Source organism: Orcinus orca, chromosome 10 (assembly GCF_937001465.1).
Source record: "Orcinus orca chromosome 10, mOrcOrc1.1, whole genome shotgun sequence".
Classification (NCBI taxonomy): Eukaryota; Metazoa; Chordata; class Mammalia; order Artiodactyla; family Delphinidae; genus Orcinus; species Orcinus orca.
Window position 1 is genome coordinate 47,951,355 of NC_064568.1, and position 19,979 is coordinate 47,971,333.

General features: G+C 46.4%; 1 protein-coding gene across 2 annotated transcripts in view; it reads right to left on the reverse strand.

Annotated features, from left to right (window-relative positions):
- Positions 1-19,979, reverse strand: part of ITGA9 (integrin subunit alpha 9) — a 348,141-nt gene that overhangs the window by 21,177 nt on the left and 306,985 nt on the right. The window contains exons 24-26 of one of the 2 annotated variants that reach the window (XM_004277914.4): positions 13,474-13,599; positions 11,352-11,471; positions 7,587-7,688 (exon numbers count right to left, since the gene is read on the reverse strand). In XM_004277914.4, coding sequence (XP_004277962.1) covers positions 7,587-7,688; positions 11,352-11,471; positions 13,474-13,599 — 348 coding nt within the window. Of the gene's footprint in view, positions 1-7,586; positions 7,689-11,351; positions 11,472-13,473; positions 13,600-19,979 lie in introns of those variants that run through there. The other variant, XR_004475769.2, reaches the window with a different exon arrangement.

Here is a 19,979-nt window from a genome sequence, read left to right on the forward strand (position 1 = left end):
GGCAGCCCTGCACCAGACCCGGCCCTTCCACTGACAAGCTGTGGCATCTCAGGCTGGTAGGTCCCTTCACCTGGGGGTCTCAAGTTTCCTCATCAGAAAATGGGAGTAATAATATCTCATTCACAGGGGTGATGTGAGAGTGATAGGCGATAATCACATCAAATGCCCAGCACATCACAAGAACTGAGCACATACGAATGAAAACAACAAAATCGTTAAGCAATGGGACGCAGAAGGGCACATCGAGCCAAGCCCCCAGTGTCTGCGTGGAGACCACTGCCATCTGTACCCTATACTACTGGTCGTCCGCCCACATCCCTCGGGTCCCTCGATCAGTTCCCTATGTCCAACCCCAGCTTTACATGCATTCACTTCTAAGTGGACGGCACGTCAGAGGCCACCTGCCCCAAGGGCATGTGGGGAGAGGAGGACCCTGGGGCTCATTACCTCCTGGGCAGCCCCTGGCCAGTGACTGACACGTACAGGAGTGAGAAAGCCCAGCTCCCTCGCTTCAAGGCAGGATGATCTCTGAGGTGGTATTTGTGCTCCAGGGCTCCGCTAAGGCTGGGGCCCCTGGAATCTCATCCTTGGTCCGCTTGTTCTCTTTCCCTATCCTGTCTCCTCACTTCTTTTCCCGTCTCTCTGGGAGCATTTCCTTACTAAAATCTTTCCACCCACATCCTCATCTGAGGGTCTGCTTCTTGAGAATCTATTTTAAGACACCATCTGACTCCATCTGGAGCCCAACCTTCCCCTGTCCACTTAGAAAATGCTTTCAATACTTGTTCAGGGGTCACTCTGTCCATGCAGCCAGCCTCTCCTAACCTCTTCAGCTCAGGCTTTCCCAGCACAAAACCACACTACTGTGTGTGTGTGTGTGTGTGTGTGTGTGCGCTTGAGCACGTGTGTCTGCACACGTGTGCAAGTGCAGTGTTCACCCCTTGAGGCTATAATTTTTTTCTTGTTCATGTTTACCGGGGGGTCCAGTTCATGTCTAGTGAAAGAATTTGAGGGGCTGGACAGCAGCCTTGTCCTAAAATACAAGCTTCCATAGCAGTGGTTTCCTTGGCTCCACAGAGCCTAGGGGTTTGGTGAGGGGATGCAGAGGCCCCCAAGGGAAAATGGAAATACAAGTTGGGGGAGTTCCAGGCATCCCACCTCTGATTCAACCAAAGCACATTTCAATTTAGAAAGGGGTTGTGTTGTTTAAAAAAATGATAATGATTATCATGATGACAGCTGGAAATCATTGGTTTAGAGTAAACTGATCATGATTCTTGAGGTTTTGAGGGAGGGAAAAGCTATTCTTTATTTGCTTCCTCCCATCCTTGGCCATCTCTTCATGCAATGGGAGCCACTACTAACTGACTGCTCATGCGTAGGCACCAGGCAAGGGGCTTTGCACCAAGATGTGATCTGATCCCTCCCAACACTTGAGGACAGATACTCCCCACATGTGACTGGCACAAACTGCTAGACCTCTACTGATATAAAGTACCTGTCTACTTCTATCTCCTCGGCCACCATCATCTCTAGCCAAGTGACGGTCACAACCTTCTTGCAGGCCCCTACAATCCACTGTCCACACAGTAGCCTATGATTGTTAAAAAATATATATTGAATCATGCCATTCCCCACTCAAAACAGAAGCTTGCAATGGCTTCCTTTGTAACTGCTCCCTGGTGTTATATGGTATGACCCTGCCTATGTCCCTCATCATGGATGTCTTCACGTGTCTCCCATCATGGACGTCTTCACGTGTCTCCCATCATGGATGGCTTCACCACTCACCAGGTTGCTGCCACACTGGTGTTTCAGCCTTGAACACGCTAAGCTATTTGGCTCTTCATATGGCTCTCCCTCCTCACTGAGACACTCTTCCCTGCGCTTGGCAAGCTAATTCCTCCTCTCTCTCTAGATCTCAGCTTCCTTGGAGAAACATTCCTTTAGATTCCCCTCAATCTAGAGCAGGTTACTCCCATGGAACTCACCTTGATTTGAAATAAAACCCTTGTTTGCTTCCTTGTTTACTCTCTGTCACCCTCTCAGTCAGCTCTGGGAGGGCAGGGGCCATGGCTACTTTGCTCCCCATTGCACCCACAGTGTCTCTATGTTGCCTGGCCCGTAGCAAGCCCCCAATAAGTATTCATTGAATGAAACTGTGAATAGTGACAATCAGCAAACCACACTGGGATTTTTCTCAGTTCCTTATGGTTAGAGCTTAATTCTCACATTGGGGGTAGTGGGTGAGGGGAGAGGACCGCCTACCATCTTTTGATGATGACAGGGAATGGGGGGGGTGATGACTTTCCAATGACCCTCTTCTTCATCGTACCTCTCAGTGTAAGAAGGGGGAAAACTCTCTTGCCGGGTATAATGTAATTTTTCACATAAATGGTAAAGTACAAGTCACAGTCTATTCGGCGACAGAAAATTGTAAAGTTTGCTTCAAGATGCATTAAACAACAAAAGAACTATAGGTGGCACCTTTCGAAGTAATCTCATTTACTACCTTAGATGATGCCCTCTAGATTGGGGGGCAGTGACACGGAGCAAAACGGAGGGGAAACCTCCAGGAAGTAGAAAGCAGGTTTCCCATGTTACAGATGAGGAAACGGAGGCTCACAGAGCTTACCTGATACCCAAGATCACACCACTGGGATGTGAAGGAGATGGGATATGAAGCCAGGCTTTTCTAATTCCAAAGGGGGAAATACAGTGCTCCCTGTTCACAGAGGACAAGGCCAGACTAGAAGTACTGACTTCCCGGAAGGGCCAAGACCGGGAACTGAACTTGAACGGCTTCAGAGAAAATGAAGCTGGAACGTGCTGTCCTGATCAATTCGTGCGTGAGGGGGAGGTTTATTCAGAAGTGAAAGCGTGGCTGCAGGCTGGAGGCTTTGTTCTGGAGTCTGACTGAGACTGAGCAGGGAAAGCCCCCACTGGGGTGAGGAGAGCCAGGTCCAGTCTGAAGGGGCTGGCTGGGCTCCAAGGGTACCTGGGCAGTTTTAACAGACAGACTTTAAAACAAGTCAGTCCTTTCCAGAGTGGATACTTGCACTTGTCGGGGCCCTTTCATCCAAGGCCCAGTGCCCTCCCGTGTGACTGAGTGGCTGCAGGGCAGGGAAAGGAGCACCAGGCTGGGGAGTTAAGAGCTCCAGACACTATTCTTGGCTCAGTGATGTGAGATCCAGGGCAAGTCACCTATTCTCCCTGAGCATCAGAGGCCCTTTGTTCACTAGAGGAAGAGGCTTTGTGGTTCTAATCCAGGCAGGGCACAGCAGAATCTCAGGGGACTTGTTAAAGTTATGACCCCTGCATCTCCCCACCTGCAGGGTAAGGGATGGCAAAGGAGGACTGTGGGAGGGAGGTGACCTGGACATATGATTCCCGGGGCAGAAGGTGAAGGCCCCAGACACTTGTCCTGTCAGCAAATGTCAGCAAGGAAGTAGCTCATTCCAGCATATTCATTCTTAAAACAAAACAAAGCCCAAAGCACAAACACTGCTAAACCACCTATGGACAAAGACTTTCATGTTCTCTCATTAATGGAGCTGACAAAGTGGTCTAAATGACTGAACAAAGACTGGCTCAGATAGGAGCTCTAAGATGCACCAGGGGTTGGCTGGCCCCATGCTGTCTTCGGTATTAGAAAAGCACATGGGAGGGGGGTATTTGTCACTTTTTAGCATCCTTCCAGTGCTGGGGAGTCTTCCTCTAGGTGAGTCTTGGGGTGAGGGTGAAGCTCTACTATAATAGCCAAAAATGCCAGCCACCTGCTCTTTCTGGGGTGCCTGGTACCCCACGGACAGGGGTCTAACCTCAGCCAGTGAGAGGTTCCTGCCTGACTCCAGAGCAAGAGGCTGAGAGAAGCCAGGGAAAGTGTCCAGAGTACCACGCCAGGCTCTTCCTGGGGCCTGACCCAGCCTGTGGTCCTGGCGCCACAGATTTGTCATATCCCCAGCCTTCCTGGCAATTCTGAGAGCTACCCAATATCCTTCTAATCCATTCTGATTCCGCTAAAATGAGACGGAGTCAGTCTCTCCTGCTGGTACCTAGAATCTCAGCCTGGTGCCCACTCCACATGGCAATGACTTACTTATCCATCTGTGGATTTCCATGTTCATAATGTATTCCACTATTTCAAACTATCAAGAAAATAGATTTGCTCTGTAACTCATACAAGCTTCTCACGCAGTCTGAGAAGGGAGTGTGGGGTGGTGGCTCTCAGGAGCAGAGCTGGTGTGCTGGAGATTCTTAGTTTGCCCCCGGGGAGTTTCTAGCCTCAGCTGTTGGCAGCACTGGCAGAAAAGCCGGAAGGGTTGGGTTGGACAGGATGGGAGTTCAGAGTGTTCTCAGCACAATCAGCGCTGAATGCGGTGACTCAGATCTCATCCACAGTTCTCAGGTTTGGGTCTGTACAAAGCCAGGTAAGCTGGTGTGGTTGGCCTTGGACACGTGCTAATACCCCACCTGGGAAGGGCACCTCAAATCTATTATTAGTAAACAAGGAAAATGCCTCAAATATCTAGTACATATTTCTAGGTATTCAACCGTACGCCCTGTAAAGCACTCCCCGTACCATGGCATAAAAATAAAAGACACAAAGAGTCCCAAGAAAATTATTTGATTTGCCTGTCAGTTGAATTATCACCATGTGCATTTTATGTGGTTAAAAACTAGATTGTTTTCCTCTTCTCACCCACACCCTGCTCGTTACCAGCAGCAAGTACACTTCCTGTTCATTCCAAGGCCATACAAATGTGGCGTCTGATCTAAACTCCTGCGATATTTTGCCCGATTTAAATTTGGTGGCTAGCCTCTATGGAAATTTCCCTTCCGATGAACAACTAACAGAGCACCAGGCATTCAGAAGAAACATGTAGGGTGGAACGTGTTTGTTCTAAAAAGGCAAACCTTCCTACTCAGAAAATATATATTTTTTTCTGCCAGGAAAGTTGAGAACAGATTGTAGTACTTCATCTTGGCTCACGGATTGAAAGGCAAAGTTATGGAAAGGAGGGAGGTGGGGGCATTGTGGGATTCCGACGGGTACCCATTTTTCTTAGAGTACCGGAAAAAAACTAGTTGAAAATGAGAGCTTCTTCCAAAGAACTCTTGATAATGATAATATTACCATAGTGCTCAAAATGGAACAGTAACTAATGGAAGTGGTTTTTGGGGGGCGTACAGATGACTCAGAATCCAACGATGGGGTGTTAGGCAATGTTTTCCTGGATCCCACAGCTCCGTGTTCTAATCAAAGGCAATGCACCCATGATATTTTTTTCATTTACCCAAGGGATTCCACCTGTAGGAAACCTGTTAGTTACTTCCGTTAACTCTTAATTGGGAACACAGTGGTCTACCAGAACATTCCAAACCTCTCATGTTGGGCATGTATCTCATCCTATGAAACTTTTTAACCAGAGCTGTGACAATGAGCAGTGAATCTCCATTCTTCTTCAATCCCCAGGTAAGTCTGAATTAGCAGTTAAATGGCCAAAAGGCAAGGAGGAAAAGGCAAAGGCCATCTCCAAATATTTGATCTTCCATAAACACTGACCCTAGGAGTGAAGGACTCCAGCGCCATTCCATTTCATCCCATTCAGTTTCTGTTATTAAAATGACTACGTGGAGAATTTCCTGATGTGAGTAGAGGAGTTAAGGTCTGCATCTGACAGTCCTTCCCTGCATCAGGCATGCAATACCCACGGCCTGGGGCAGCTTTAACATCCTCACAGATTCTTATTCATTCTGTACCAGCTGTTGCTTTTGTTTCTTGCTCAGGACTGAGAGTTCATGGAGGTCCTGGGCATTTCTTTAAATTTTTTTTTTTTTTGCGGTACGCGGGCCTCTCACTGTTGTGGCCTCTCCCATTGCGGAGCACAGGCTCCGGATGCGCCGGCTCTGCGGCCATAGCTCACGGGCCTAGCCGCTCTGCGGCATGTGGGATCTTCCTGGACCGGGGCATGAACCCGTGTCCCCTGCATCGACAGGCAGACTCTCAAGCACTGTGCCACCAGGGAAGCCCCATTTCTTTATTTTTTAAAAGTTTTAATTTTATTTATTTTTGGCTGCGTTGCATCTCCGTTGCTGTGCACGGGCTTTCTCTAGTTGCAGAGAGCAGGGGCTACTCTTCGTTGCGTTGCACGGGCTTCTCCTTGCGGTGGCTGCTCCTGCTACGGAGCACGGGCTCTAGGCACATCGGCTTCAGTAGTTGTGGCTCGCAGGCTCCAGAGCGCAGGCTCAGTAGTTGTGGTGCACGGGCTTAGTTGCTCCGCGGCATGTGGGATCTTCCTGGGCCAGGGATAGAACCCGTGTCCCCACTGGCAGGCAGATTATTATTCACTGCACCACCAGGGAAGTCCCCGGGCATTTATTTTCTACATGAACCCTTCCTAACCAGGGTCTTATAAGAGTGGGCTTTGCTCTGATCCTCATCCTCACATTTAGATATGTGGTGTCTCCATTGTTATTGGAAAATAAGTTAACCATTTTTTCTTTGTAAGTAATTAATCTCTGTGAATTTTTCACTTTTGTAAAGTTGTCACAGCAATATTCACTCTTCCAAGAGAGGGTAAAGTCTCCCTTGAGAGAAGTAAGTTCCAGGAAAGGAGATGCAAAAAGCTAGCATCATTGCATAACTCATTGGCCAAACCAGTTCAGAGGCTGCTGTCTCCCCATGTGCCTAGGACCTCAGTGTGGGTGTCAGAGAATAAGCCTCCCCCCTGCCTCCTGCCCCTGAAAAATAATAAAAGGCAGCCAATTTCCAAGAGTACCCCTTTCCCTCCAGCTTCTCCCACACCCCACATCCGAGCTCCCGGTTGCCACATATTCCATCTTGAGGCTGCTTACCGACTGCACTTTATAGAACAGGGGTTCCCAACCCCCGGGCCACAGACCAGTACCGGCCTGTTAGGAACTGGGCCGCACAGCAGGAGGTGAGTGGCAGGCGAGAGACAGCAAAGCTTCATCTGTGGTTCCCCACTGCTGGCATTACCACCTGAACCATCCCCTCACACCCCGTGGAAAAACTGTCTTCCACAAAACCAGTCCCTGGTGCCAGAAAGGTTGCGGACCGTTGTGATAGAGGATACGGGGTTAGGTAGGGAATGAAAGAGGAGTTTCTAGGACTTGGCAACTAGGATGTGACCCCTTCAGGTTGCTCAAACAACTTGGTTTAGAAACACCCAGCGTTTATCCATGGACCAATGTGACTGGGAAGGCAGATGAGGTTTCAGGGAAAGGTCTGAGAAAAATAAAAATAGTCTTGGCTCCAGAATGGAAATGCAAGCCCTGTCAAGGGTACTTCCAGAAGATTTTTCCTTTGGCTGGTCATAGCCGGGAGCTTTCACATAACAACAGCATCCCAGAGAACGCGGCTATCACAACAAGAGCAGACCGCAGAAGTTCTCCATGGGGGCCTGGAAGCCAAGGCAGGCAAGGTCTTGGGTCTACCACAAAGCTGACGTCTTGGCTTAGGGACCGCCTTTACCCTCAAATGCCAGCACCAAGTCTCCCAAGTCACCCACATTCCCTCACCCTTGGAGGAGGGCTGTGTGTGTGGGGGGTGACCAACTCACCGTCATCTCCTCTGAGTTCCCACTGGCTACCTCCACCACCCTCAGGGCAGGGTCCACCTTCACCTTGGCGCGGGTCATGAACTGGATGACAGATGAACTGTCCTGAGGAAGAAACAACACAACTCACTGTAAGACTTTTCAATCACAATGGCTGGGCCCCGAGGTCCCAGACAGAACTGCAATTCAAAGATTCCATGTGAACCAGACAAAAATTTCTATCACTGAATGAGACAAGAGATTTCCAGTCTCTCTCTTGAGGATTCTTTCATATCATAGTGGACGCTGAAAAGCTCTGGAGTTTTGCTGAGTCATCAACACATGCAGGCTTGTGTGCTGTGGTTTCCAAGTGGCAGGAGCCAGATATTTGGATCTTGGTATTGACATATTCCCAAAGAGCAGAGAATAAATAAAGCTGTTAATTGTGTACAACAAATCGAGGCCTGGCGTTCCATAGAAGGTATCTGATTTACATTTCTCAAGCATCTTCCTGCCTTGACCACAACCCTCAAACTCTCCACATGAGTTCCTTTTAACTCTTTCTTTGCTCTTAAATGAAGCTGGTTCGGGGGGTCAAAGCCATTTAAGCTTGGAAGAGGGTACCTGATGGAGAGATGAGAGGCGGGAAGCATCTAGCTTATACAGTAAGTCCCCCCACGTGTGAACGAGTTCCGTACCGAGAGTGCGTTCGTAAGTCTAACAAAGTTAGCCTAGGTACCCAACTAACACAATCGGCTATATAAATAGTACAGTACTGTAATAGGTTTATAATACTTTTCACAAAAATATTACATGAAAAACAAACACAAAAAATAAACATTTTAATCTTACAGTCCAGTATCTTGAAAAGTACAGTAGTACAGTACAACAGCTGGCATACAGGGGCTGGCGTCGAGTGAACAGGCAAGAAGAGTTACTGACTGGAGGAGGGAGAGGAGGTGGGAGATGGTAGAGCTGAAGGATCGTCAGTATTAGGAGACGGAGGGCAAGCTGCAATTTCACTCACGCCTGATGCTGATGGAACGCACGTTCATGTCTTTGAAAGTTCACAACTTGAGGAAGGTTTGTATGTAGGGAACTTACTGTAATTAGGTGATGGCCCGATGAGAAAGGGGATGGGGGGAGGGAGGGTGGCCCAGGAAAGACTCAGGAAGAGCCCACCAGCCATTGCAGGCAGAAGCCTTGGTGTGGGCTCAAAGCCACCAATCCAGATAATGAGAGAATGGCTCCAAGGCAGTGATGGAAGAGTCTGGAAGAAGACAGGGGCTGGCAAACTTGTCACTCAAAAAAAACTGCTTCAGTGAGCTCATATTAAGCAGTAAATAATTTTGTATGCAGCAATCTTTTACCAGTTTAACAGTTCTGTAGATTTGTGGTTTCATGGGTCAGGATATACTGTCTTTTCAATCTTAGATCATCATCATCATCATCATCATCATCATCATCTCGGACATTGCTAATGACAATAATAATGATGATGATGATGACGATGATAACTGTCAAAGTTAAAGGCCGAGCAGATGAGGAGCCTGGCACAGAACAGGTGCCTTGTGGTTGTAAAAAACAAATACTTTGGAAGAAACTGGAATCCTCTGATGATTAAAAAAAATCAGATCCTACATTTCAAATGAAAACTTGTTAAAGTCAAAACAATAAAACCTCAAATTCCCTTGTCTGTGGCCAGACCTTCAGGTCAAAGGAAAACTAACAGAAGTGGTGGCCCAGGGAACCACAAGGCTGGTTCTGCTCCACATCCTTAGGGAGGCGTGGCTGGCCTCGGGGGCCTGACAGAGGCTTTCCTCTGCACCTGGGATTTCTGCTGGTTTCTGCTGAAAGGGAACCAGTAGGGAGATCGGTTCTCCAACATCCGCATACGACACCCCATGGCTTCCGGCTGTCTTGGGATGCAGACTAGGCTGGATGGCCCACGGGGACAGCAGTCACTGGGACATGTTCCTTGGCAAAGGGTCACCATTGATCACTGAGAGAGAAAGAGAAAGCTGCACAAGACCAGGCCAGAGCTGGGGACAAGGAAGGCTTGAGGCTTTGTGGTTAAATTTGTACTAATGACTAATTTATAAGTGCAAGCAGCAGCCAACTGGGTTGAGGCTGAAAGAGAAATCAGAGTGGCTTCCTGCCATCAGTGCCGTATCAGGGTTCTGTCAACAGTGCCAAGTGTGGCATAGGGAATAAAACTGTCACCAGGGCCGTTTATCAAGAAGGTGAACAGGATGGGTAAGCATACAGAATCATAATCCCTCAACCTGTCCTGGGGACCCAGGACAGTAAGGCACTTCCTGTGATATGACATTCTGGAATCATAGGGTGACCAGGGGTGCTCTAGTTCATGCCTGGTCCTCTCCCAACACTATCCTTTTTAAAGGGAGAGGTACAACAGGGAAGCAGTGCTGTGTGCACCCAACTTGCCCCAAACCAGTTTCCCTCCAAAGAATCCAGGGAAAGCAGAACTGTTCACAGCTCTCCACCAGCCGGAGTCGGAGAGTGGGTAAAACATCCTGTATCCCCCTGTGCCTGTGACTTATCAGGCCAACATGTTACTGCCATGCCTAATTTAAAAAATAACACTGGAATGACTTTTCTAAGGGTATTCATTTATACACTGACAGTTTTATACAGACTAACACATTTAGTTTTTCCAAAGGAAAATAAAGAGAATCTCTGTGGCTAACATGCCTATTTTGTTTTAGCTTCACATGTGATTATTTTAGAAGCATCTTGTTGGATGTGGCCTTTCATACTCAGCAGCGTTTATGTTAAAATAAATCATAGTGAATGTGTATGATTTTCTTAAGGGCCACCAATTCATGGACTGAGGTGTTTTTTATGAGCCACTTTTATAAACTTATAATAGCAAAGTGATCTGAGATTCGCTGCTCAGTGCTCTGTAATGGTCTATGTGGGAGGGGAATCTAAAAAGGAGTGGATATATGTGTATGTATAGCTGGTTCACTTTGCTGTGCATGTGAAGCTAGCACAACATTGTAAATCAACTATACTCCAATAAAAGTAAAAAAAAAAAAACACCCTAAAAAAACAAAAGTTATCTGAGATTCAAAAGTTGGAATTCTGAAAAACAAGGTGCCATCTAAACAAGGGGTTGGCAAACTATGACTCATGGGTCAAATCCGGCCCTTTGCTGGGTTTTGTAAATAAAGTTTTATTGGAACACAGCCACACCCATTCATTTGAGTATGGTCTATGGCTGCTTTCACAATACAATGGCAGAGTTGAGCAGTGGCAAGACACTGTATAGCCCATAAAGCCTAAAATATTTACCACTGGCCCTTTAAGGAAAACCCCTGATCTAAAACGTGGTCCCCAGAACAGCAGTATTGGCATCACCTGGAAGCTCCTCAGAAACGCAGACCTTCAGACTCCCCTCTGAGGAATCTGTGGTTTAACAAGGTTTCCAGGTGATTCTGAAGCAAGCTAAAGTCTGAGAAACTCAACTGTGCAAACAAAACACCTAGGGAGCTTGTTAAAACAGAGATGCTGATTCCCAAAGGCTGGGTAGAGTCCAAGATTCTGCAGTTCTAAGGAGCTCCCAGGTGATGCTGATACTGCTGGTCCTCCAACCAGACTTTGAATAACAAGGGTCTGGTATGTTTCCCTGGCATCATCTGCAGCAGAATTGCCAGTGGTGCTATCCAGGGCAGTTTTTTAAAGGGGGCAGGCAGAGTTTGTTCTGAGGAAACCAATTCAAATGCTTTTAAATGAACCCCAATAGTACAGCTTCCCAGGGCTTACCTTCTTCAGTATTTCTGTGTTCAGCAGCATGTAAATGTCTATAGTACGACTTTCTTCTTTAGCCAGCGCACTAAGATTACAGTGCATTGTTAGGCAAGAAATTCCTGGCTTTTCGCAGTCCTGAGAAGAACAAACAGAGAATAATCAAACCGTATTAAGAACAAAGACAAGAGCACAGCATTTATAGCACAGAGGGCTCTGTGAGCTTCTATTCTGCGGACCAAGGCCATTCCAGGTAGAGGAAATCCATAGGAAGATGCAATCATTCCTTCTTGCCACCAGAGGGCAATCAAGGGACTTCCTTCCTGGCAGGCACCAGAACATGCCTTCAAGTCTAAGCTCAGTGGTGCACCCTACCAAAAAACTGGATTTGCAAGGAGAAGGAAGGGTTTTTTTGGTGTTGTTTTTAAAGAAACACATTTACATATTTTGGGAGCATTCCTCTTATGAGTTTTGAACACAAGGTGCATGTCCTAGATCATGTGATTTCTGCCTGTGAAGTGACAAATACACTTTCATGCCCAATTTTTAGGTTGGGCAAATTAAAGGGCTCCAAAGTCACATGACTCAAGAAACCACAGGAGTAAAGAAAAACACGTTTAACCAAGAAAACACACGAATTACAGCTAGAAACCTAAATTCCAAATTTAAGTTACAAAGGAGGAATTCTTTTGTATTGTAGGATCCAAAATGTGCAAACATACCTTCACGATGTTTCACATGTGGGGTAAAAATTTCAGCTAGATACAGAGTTGCATCCGTCAAACAACTAGATATCAGTATATCTAACAATTCTAAGGGCTTCAAAAAAAATAGCTGATCGGGCTTCCCTGGTGGCGCAGTGGTTGAGAGTCCACCTGCCGATGCAGGGGACACGGGTTCGTGCCCCGGTCCGGGAAGATCCCACATGCTGCGGAGCGGCTGGGCCCGTGAGCCATGGCCGCTGAGCCTGCACGTCCCAAGCCTGTGCTCCGCAACGGGAGAGGCCACAGCAGTGAGAGGCCCGCGTACCACAAAAAAAAAAAAAAAAAAAAAAAAAAAAAGCTGATCATCAGCATTATGTAAGTAAAAATATTCCAACCTTCCAAATGGCAAACAAAGTCCTACTACTTCCACTGGAAAAAAAATTGAGGAAGGAAATGTCAGCGAGACGTGCCGTAGCCGAAATAAGGAGCTGAAGAGATGTAACCAAAGACATGGAGACAGGAGGTTGTGGAAAAGCATCTGATTCCATCTTTAATACCTTCACTTTTAAAAAAGTTGAGGTATAACTTACATACACTAAAGAGAATAAATCTTAAGGATCCATCTTGATATATTTTTACATACGTTTATAACAGATCAAGATATAGAACATTTCTTGCACCTAAGCAGGTTCCCTCATGCCCATGACTGTCAATATTCCTCCAAAATTAACTGCTACCCTGACCTCCATTGTCATGGATAACTTTGCTATTTCTGAACTTCATGTAAGTCAAATATTACAACATGTGTCCTTTTGTCTCTGGCTCCTTTCACTTAATATTATATCTGTGAGATTTACTTATGTTGTTGGTGTTGCAGTTTTTATTGCTCATAATACACCAGTGTATGGGTACACTGCAATTGTTTATACATTCTCCTGGTGATGGACATTTGGATTGTTCCCAGTTTCTGGCTATTATAAGATTGCTGTGAACATTCTTGTCCATGTCTTTGGGGGATACAAGTACCCATATCTCTTGGGGATATACCTGGGAGTGGAACTGCTGGGTCATAGGGTACAGATATGTTTAGTTTTAGTATATACTGCCCAGTAATGGTATACAAAGTGGTTGTATGAGAACCATCACTCTTGATTAGACTCATACTAGTGGGAGAAATGTTTAACTTTGTGCTTGGTGGGTTGCAAAGGTTTTCCCTTTGCCAGCCAATGGAATTAGAAATGTAAATTTAACACTTTGATAGAAACCTCAGGCTGAAAAATAGGAGTTGACTACAGTCCTTGTGACTTCCTAAGCCAATTGATTAAAACCAGATTTGGGAAATCATAAATGCCAAACAGAAGACTGGCTTCTCATCTCAGACTTGCCTTCCTAATGAGGACCACCCATGTTAACCCAAGCAGTGAGCAAATTCTTACCAAGACTTTTCTTCCCGACTTTGTGAAAAAAGCAAATATTGTATGGAAGATATTTTCTGGTTCTTGAGGGATGACACAGGGGGTTGGGTTTTTCTGGAAAGAACAGTTTCCCTTCTCCTGGCCCACCTGAAAATGAAAAGAAACCTGTCAGAGTGGTCCATCCCAAGAAAGGATCATGAGCCTGGAATCCCTTATTGTAGAGGAGGTTGCGGTAGAGCCCAAAGTCAACTGTTCCCCCTGGTCCATTCTCCAGGGGACAATAATGGCTGAAAAGCTGAAAGGCAGAAGTGGTAGCATCAACAAGGCCAAATAATAAAAAACGTGGATGCTAAGTTGTTAAATAATTGAGATGGCACACAACATGCAAGTGAGTTGTGACCAAGGAAGAGTGGACAAAATAAACTTTAAAAACATCCTTACATCAACTCTCTGAAATGAGCATTCATGTTCTTTGTCTGGAGAAAGAAAATGAGGCTCAGGTTAAATTACTTGCTAACAATCACACAGACCAGAACTCAGGTTTTAAACCGAGATCTTCTGAGTTCCAGCCTTTAGGCATGGCCCACTGTCAGAGGTTTTCAAACTGTGTTCCACGGAACCTCTAGGTGCTGTGGAACCCCTCAGTGGATTCCCTAGAGAGGAGAAGGGGCACCAAGCAGGACTGCTCCGGGCTCCCATCTCTGTTCCAACTAGAGCATCAACCACACATAATGTCATTTAAAACCAGGATTCTGCTACCAAAAAAAAAAAAAAATTTGGCATCCACTGCATTGAGCCATACAGGAGCTTATATGCCCTGGGAACCCTTGCTGAGTTACCTGATTTTGCTTCTGACAGCTTTTGAAAGTCCAGTGGAAAAACAATGCTGAGCAACAGCAACATTAAAAAAAGATCAAAACAACAGTACATAGTCTTCCATGTTGGTTTCTTTAAGAACAATACTATTTTTGATGCCTAAACTGGGGAAATGTTGAAAAAAACAAAGCCTTCTTTATATATCATCATATCACACTGTGTGTAGTTGAAGCTTTGACATGACTTAAGGTCAAGTTGCAAAATTAATCGTTAGTAATTCATAATTTAGGATTGTGTTTACAATCTGATTTCTAACCAGAATCATCTACTTAAACTACACTCTCCTATCTTTAATGCCTTTGAGTAAAATATAGTGTGTTTACACTGATTCAAGAATGTTTCAGCTTCTCATTCATGGTAGGGAGCAAGGTCTAGTTTAAAGTTTTTACATGGAAACTTCTAACTTAAGCTAACAATGCTAATCTTTGAACAATGAACTTTAAAACAAGATCTCCAAATTTAATCTCTATTTTATCTTTGGTCTGAACACATATGCCAGGATTTACTATATATGCCTGAAGATAAATAAGATGAAGGTTTATTTCCTCAAATTAACTCTTAGAAAATAGAGTGTTGCCTTTAAAAGTCTCTCATAGTTTGGGGACTTACTGTTCTTTAAAATGCACTGCATTTTGTTTGTTTGTTTTTGGCTGTGCCTCTCAGCTTGTGGGGACCAGGGATTGAACCCGGAGCCACGGCAGTGAAAGCGCCAAGTCCTAACCACTGGACCACCAGGGAACTCAAGGGACTTACTGTTCTTTAAAACAGTAAGTAATGTGGTACTCTCTCAATTGCTTTATTCGAACCACAAAATCTGGGAGGACACACCAGTCTGAAATGGTCTCAATCAGTGTTGGTTTTGGATGCTTTTCGAGGTCACTAGAAGAATTAATGGGAAGGAGGCAATGAGATTTAACATAGATGTGGTGATTATTCCTGGGGTGCAACTGTAAGTTGTGATAAGTATTTTAAAGCTCATTTTTGGAAAGCCAAACATTGGCTGATTATGTCGTGAGAATCAAGAACAATCACTTCTAAGACAGATGAGAAAACAACTGCTGTAATGTTATGCAAATGGGTATTTGTGTCTTACAATAAAATTTCAGCATCAAACATGGATTCAAAATGTTCCGCATTTCAAATAAATTAGATGAATTGAAGATGATATGCTTTGGAATACTGTCAACTAAAAAAGTGGCTTTAATAATGCTATCCATTGATCTCAAAAGATGCACATCTGCATAAAATCATTTTGTGAAATGTGTGAATAAAAACAGTAATATAAATTAATGTAGTATTCTTGTATAATTTTAAGTGTGCGACTACATGATTAGGTTAAGTATTACAAGTAGGTATTTACTTTTCTAATTTTTTTAAAAATTGAGGTTAAAATTTACATTCCCTAAAAATGCCCAGATCTTAAGGGTATAATCTGATGAATTTTGACAAATGAAATCACCCACATAACCACCACCCCAGTGAAGGGACAGAGCACGTCCATCCCTCCAGAAAGTTCCCCCTGGCCCTTTTCCAGTCAATTCCCATCCCCAGCCCAAAAGCAATCACAGCTCTGATTCCTGTCAAGTTGGCCAAAAATCTGTTAAATTTACCTCTTTAGCAAAGTGGTGGATTGTGTTCTTTGGGGGTTGCCCTCTATTTGGGCATATATGGCACCTCACAGATAGAAAACATTTTGTTCACTGAACATTTGAGAACTTGAATGTGTGTGCTCATGTTAATTCCAATCATATTTCACTCAGAAGCATGTGGGTCTCCACTTTTCCTGTTTGTCTTCTGGAGTGGACATTTGCTGAAAAGCCGCTGGAGAAACAGTCCTTCTGCAGCCCTGTGGGATTCATGTTCTTCTGTGGAGATGCCCAGGCCTGGACCCCCAAACACATTTGGTCTGGGTTGAGAGAGATGGAACTCTGAGTCTTGCAGGATGCATCCGTTCCTAATTAAAATCAGGGATGGGGCAGAGCTCCTCCTGGCTCTGCAGTGGGCGATTTGGGTTTCCAAGCAGGGAGGGGAAGTGTAGGAGCAGAGTCCCAACCCAGCCAGGTTCACTGTCATGCCCACAGGACACCAGCACCTTGGGGGAGGGTGCTGGGAACCACAGGGTGAGGTGGGGGGAGCAACCGGTGCCAACACGTGGGGCACAGACACAGCTTGGAGCTCCATCTTCCTCTTTTCCCCTAGTGTCTTAGGGGCCTGTGAACAGAGTGATGACAGGGACGTGATGTGATCTGATGTGACATCTGATCTGCCTCAGGGGAATCTGGAGGAGGGAAGTGGAGGCTGAGTCTGTGGTGAATGAAAGTCTCAGCCAGTCGTGCTCCCGACTGTGGTTACATGGGAATCACTTCAATCAGAGAAAACAACGTTTTTCCGGGAGGTTCAGGGTGGTCCTCTCTCAAAGGAGGCCGAAGGTTGCTCCGTGCTGCGTGGGTCTGGTTCAGACCAGCTAATCTGGTTGTAGACGCTCCCTCAGCTAAAATGAGCAACTTGGTCCCTGACCAGGGTCATGAGGGCAAGGGATTGTTCTGTGTGCATGGATAGAACGTGTGTGATGGACACAACGGTACCCGACACTTGTGCAGCCCTTACTGCGCACCCCTGTGAGGCGAGTGCTATTACTGTCAGCATTTTACAGATGGGGAAGCTGAGAGGCAGGGGGGCCAGGTCTCCCAGGGGGCAGGCAGCAGAGTTGGGCTGCAGCGCAGGTCATCCAGCTCCAGAAACCTGTTTGCAACCACTTCCCTGCCTCTTAGGTCCAGAGGCTGAGGATGGGGCTGGGGTAGGAGTCATGGAGGGGTGGGGGGTGGAGGTGGAGGTGGAGGGAAACCATCCCTTCCTGTTCTTACCCCAGTCAAAGGGAAGGAACCATGAGCCTACAAGCCCAGGAATCCCAAAGTCCTCCACCCTGACCCACTTCTGCTCCATGGGAGATAAAGTGCCTGCTGGCTGGGAGGCCAGGCCACTCCATGCTGTCTCAGGCTGGAAGGGAAACAGAGCATCCTGGAATGTTGTTTCTGGAAGGCAGCTCCAAGATCATACGGTCCCATGGCCTCGGCTGACAGTAAGGAACCAGAGGCCCTGAGTTCCGTGACTCGTCCAAGGTCACATGATTGGTTGGTGGCAGCAAGCGGCACCCAGTGAAGGAATCCTGGGGCACAGATGGCCTTGATGAACTTGACGGTCCTGGGCTCCTAACAGCTGATGCAGTTCAGGTCTCTGGGGCCTCAGTTTCCCCACCTGTGAAATTAGGATGGTGGCCTACGTGATCACTAAGGTTGTCCTCAGTTGCTAATTATGCCCCTTGAGGATTCTCCTGCATTTTCATTAGAGCGGGGGGTCACCTAATCTCCCGCTACATAGATAAGCAATTACTGAGCACCTACCCCCCACAACTGGGTTCTAACCACCCTGTCTGGTGGTAAAATCATCAAGGAGATGCAAGGTTTTCTTCTTGCAGACAATCCAAGCACTATGGCACTCATATCCAACAGCTTCATTTCCGTGGCTGGCCAGGGACTCTGCGGCCACTGCCCCCTGCTCATCCCTGTCCACCCACTTCTCATCTATTTTCCAGACTCTCTGAGTCCAAATGCTTCCCATGACACGGCTGCTCATCTTCCAGGACCTCTGGGAGCTGGAATAGGCCGTATCTACTGGAATGTGAATAAAAGAACTTTACCAAACACACAAAAAAGGACAAGAGACAGGACACAGTGTTAAGGCTGAATTTGGCAAAGGCAGCTATTGAGGGTTTGCTGTTGCCATTTGGCCTCCGCCTCTCCCCTCATCCTGACCCCAAAGAAAACATTGTGCAAGTTGAAACCAAGAACTGGTGGTGATTTGGGAAATTGTGGGGAGCCCAAGAGAATGGGGACATCACTTGGTGGCAGAGTCCGGGTCAGCCTGGGTCAGAGGAACCTTCATAGTCAGAAGTCTTCAAGGGCCCAGGCCTATCCGAGGATGAAGTGTCCTCAGTGCACTCCAGGTAGCCTGGCAAAGCCTCATTCATGAAATACTGGGTTTAAAGTATGAACTGAGGCTGATTCATGGGTAAAATACTGAAAAAGGGAATTAACTCTCTGGGTCGAATTTCTCATTACCTGCCACCAGGTGGAAAAGGACCTCTAGAGCTTTTACTAAAGACTCTCTAGGGTGTGGTGGTCTGATAAAGGGGTTGTAAGAAACGGCATTTCCTGTGGCCTCTACTGAGGGGCCACATGTTGTGGCCTCAAAAGAGGGGTCTGTACAAGGTACTTATTGCTGTCGGCTGACCTAGAGTGAGAGAGAGGACACAGGTCTCTCCTAGGTTCCCAGAACACAGCAGCCTTAATAGAGTCCCTGTCCCTGGGCCTGAGGGACAGGAAAGTCCTCCAATGTGTTTTCTAAGTCTCTTGCTCCAAGCACATCACCCTGGAAACCAATTCCAGCTGCTTAAGGCCCCATCTCTACGCAGATATAAATGGGAAAAATACTAGCTAACACTGGGTGCTATTCTAAGAGCTATGGGATACACTGAATCCTTATAACACCCACTCACAGAGGGTACTATTATCAGTAAGTGACATATAATTTATTATCTAAATGGGGATATTTTTGAGAATGAAGTCGGGGAGTCAAACAGACAGAATAGCAAGACAGAGACATAGATCAGGTATGAGCCAGGCACACTGGGACATCTGGTCTCCTGAAGTTTCACCCCCATTTTACAGATGAGAAAACCGAGGCCCAGAGAGGTTAAGGAACCTGTTATGTACCTGTCAGCTTTGACTGTGGAAGGAGTACCATCTCCAAAGTCTCCACCACGAAGCTCCCTGTCCAGCCCCACCTTCCTTGCACCCAGGATGCACAGCCTCTGTTCCATCATCTCATGGTTTATCCTTTCACAGCCCTCAGAGCAGGGCTCCTATTGTAGATTGTCAATCTACAAATTTCTCTCTCAGCCAACAAGTCAGTCTCTGTCATGAACTGCATCCCTGACTCAGAGGAGGTGGCATTGCAGGTGAATTCTGGAGGAAAAGAGAACCTCTAGAGAGTAAAGGGAGCAGGGGAAGGGAATTCCAGGCAGAGGAGAACAGCATGTGCAAAGGCATGGAGGTGCAAACAGTAGGCTTGAGTCTAGAGAGCCTGGGAGTTCAACGTGGTCAAGCATTGGATGAATGTTGGGGAGTAGTGGCCAGAAATGAGGCAGGTGAGGTGAGCCTGGACACAGAGGAGGGCCTTGTAGGCAAATCACAGAGGTAGGAAGTTATCCAGAAGGTGGATTAACATGTCTCCAAATTAAGGAACCACTTTTCCTTAATTATTGGTATTATTGGTATATTTTTGGTGCTATTGGTATATTTGGTATATTTATTATTTTTGGTATTACTGGTATTTTTTTTTTTTTTTTTTTGCGATATGCGGGCCTCTCACTGTTGTGGCCTCTCCCGTTGCGGAGCACAGGCTCCGGACGCGCAGGCTCAGCGGCCATGGCTCACGGGCCCAGCCGCTCCGCAGCATGTGGGATCTTCCAGGACTGGGGCATGAATCCGTGTCCCCTGCATCGGCAGGCGGACTCTCAACCACTGCGCCACCAGGGAAGCCCTACTGGTATATTTTTAACAGGCTAAAGCATGGATGTCCCCTTTCTACCA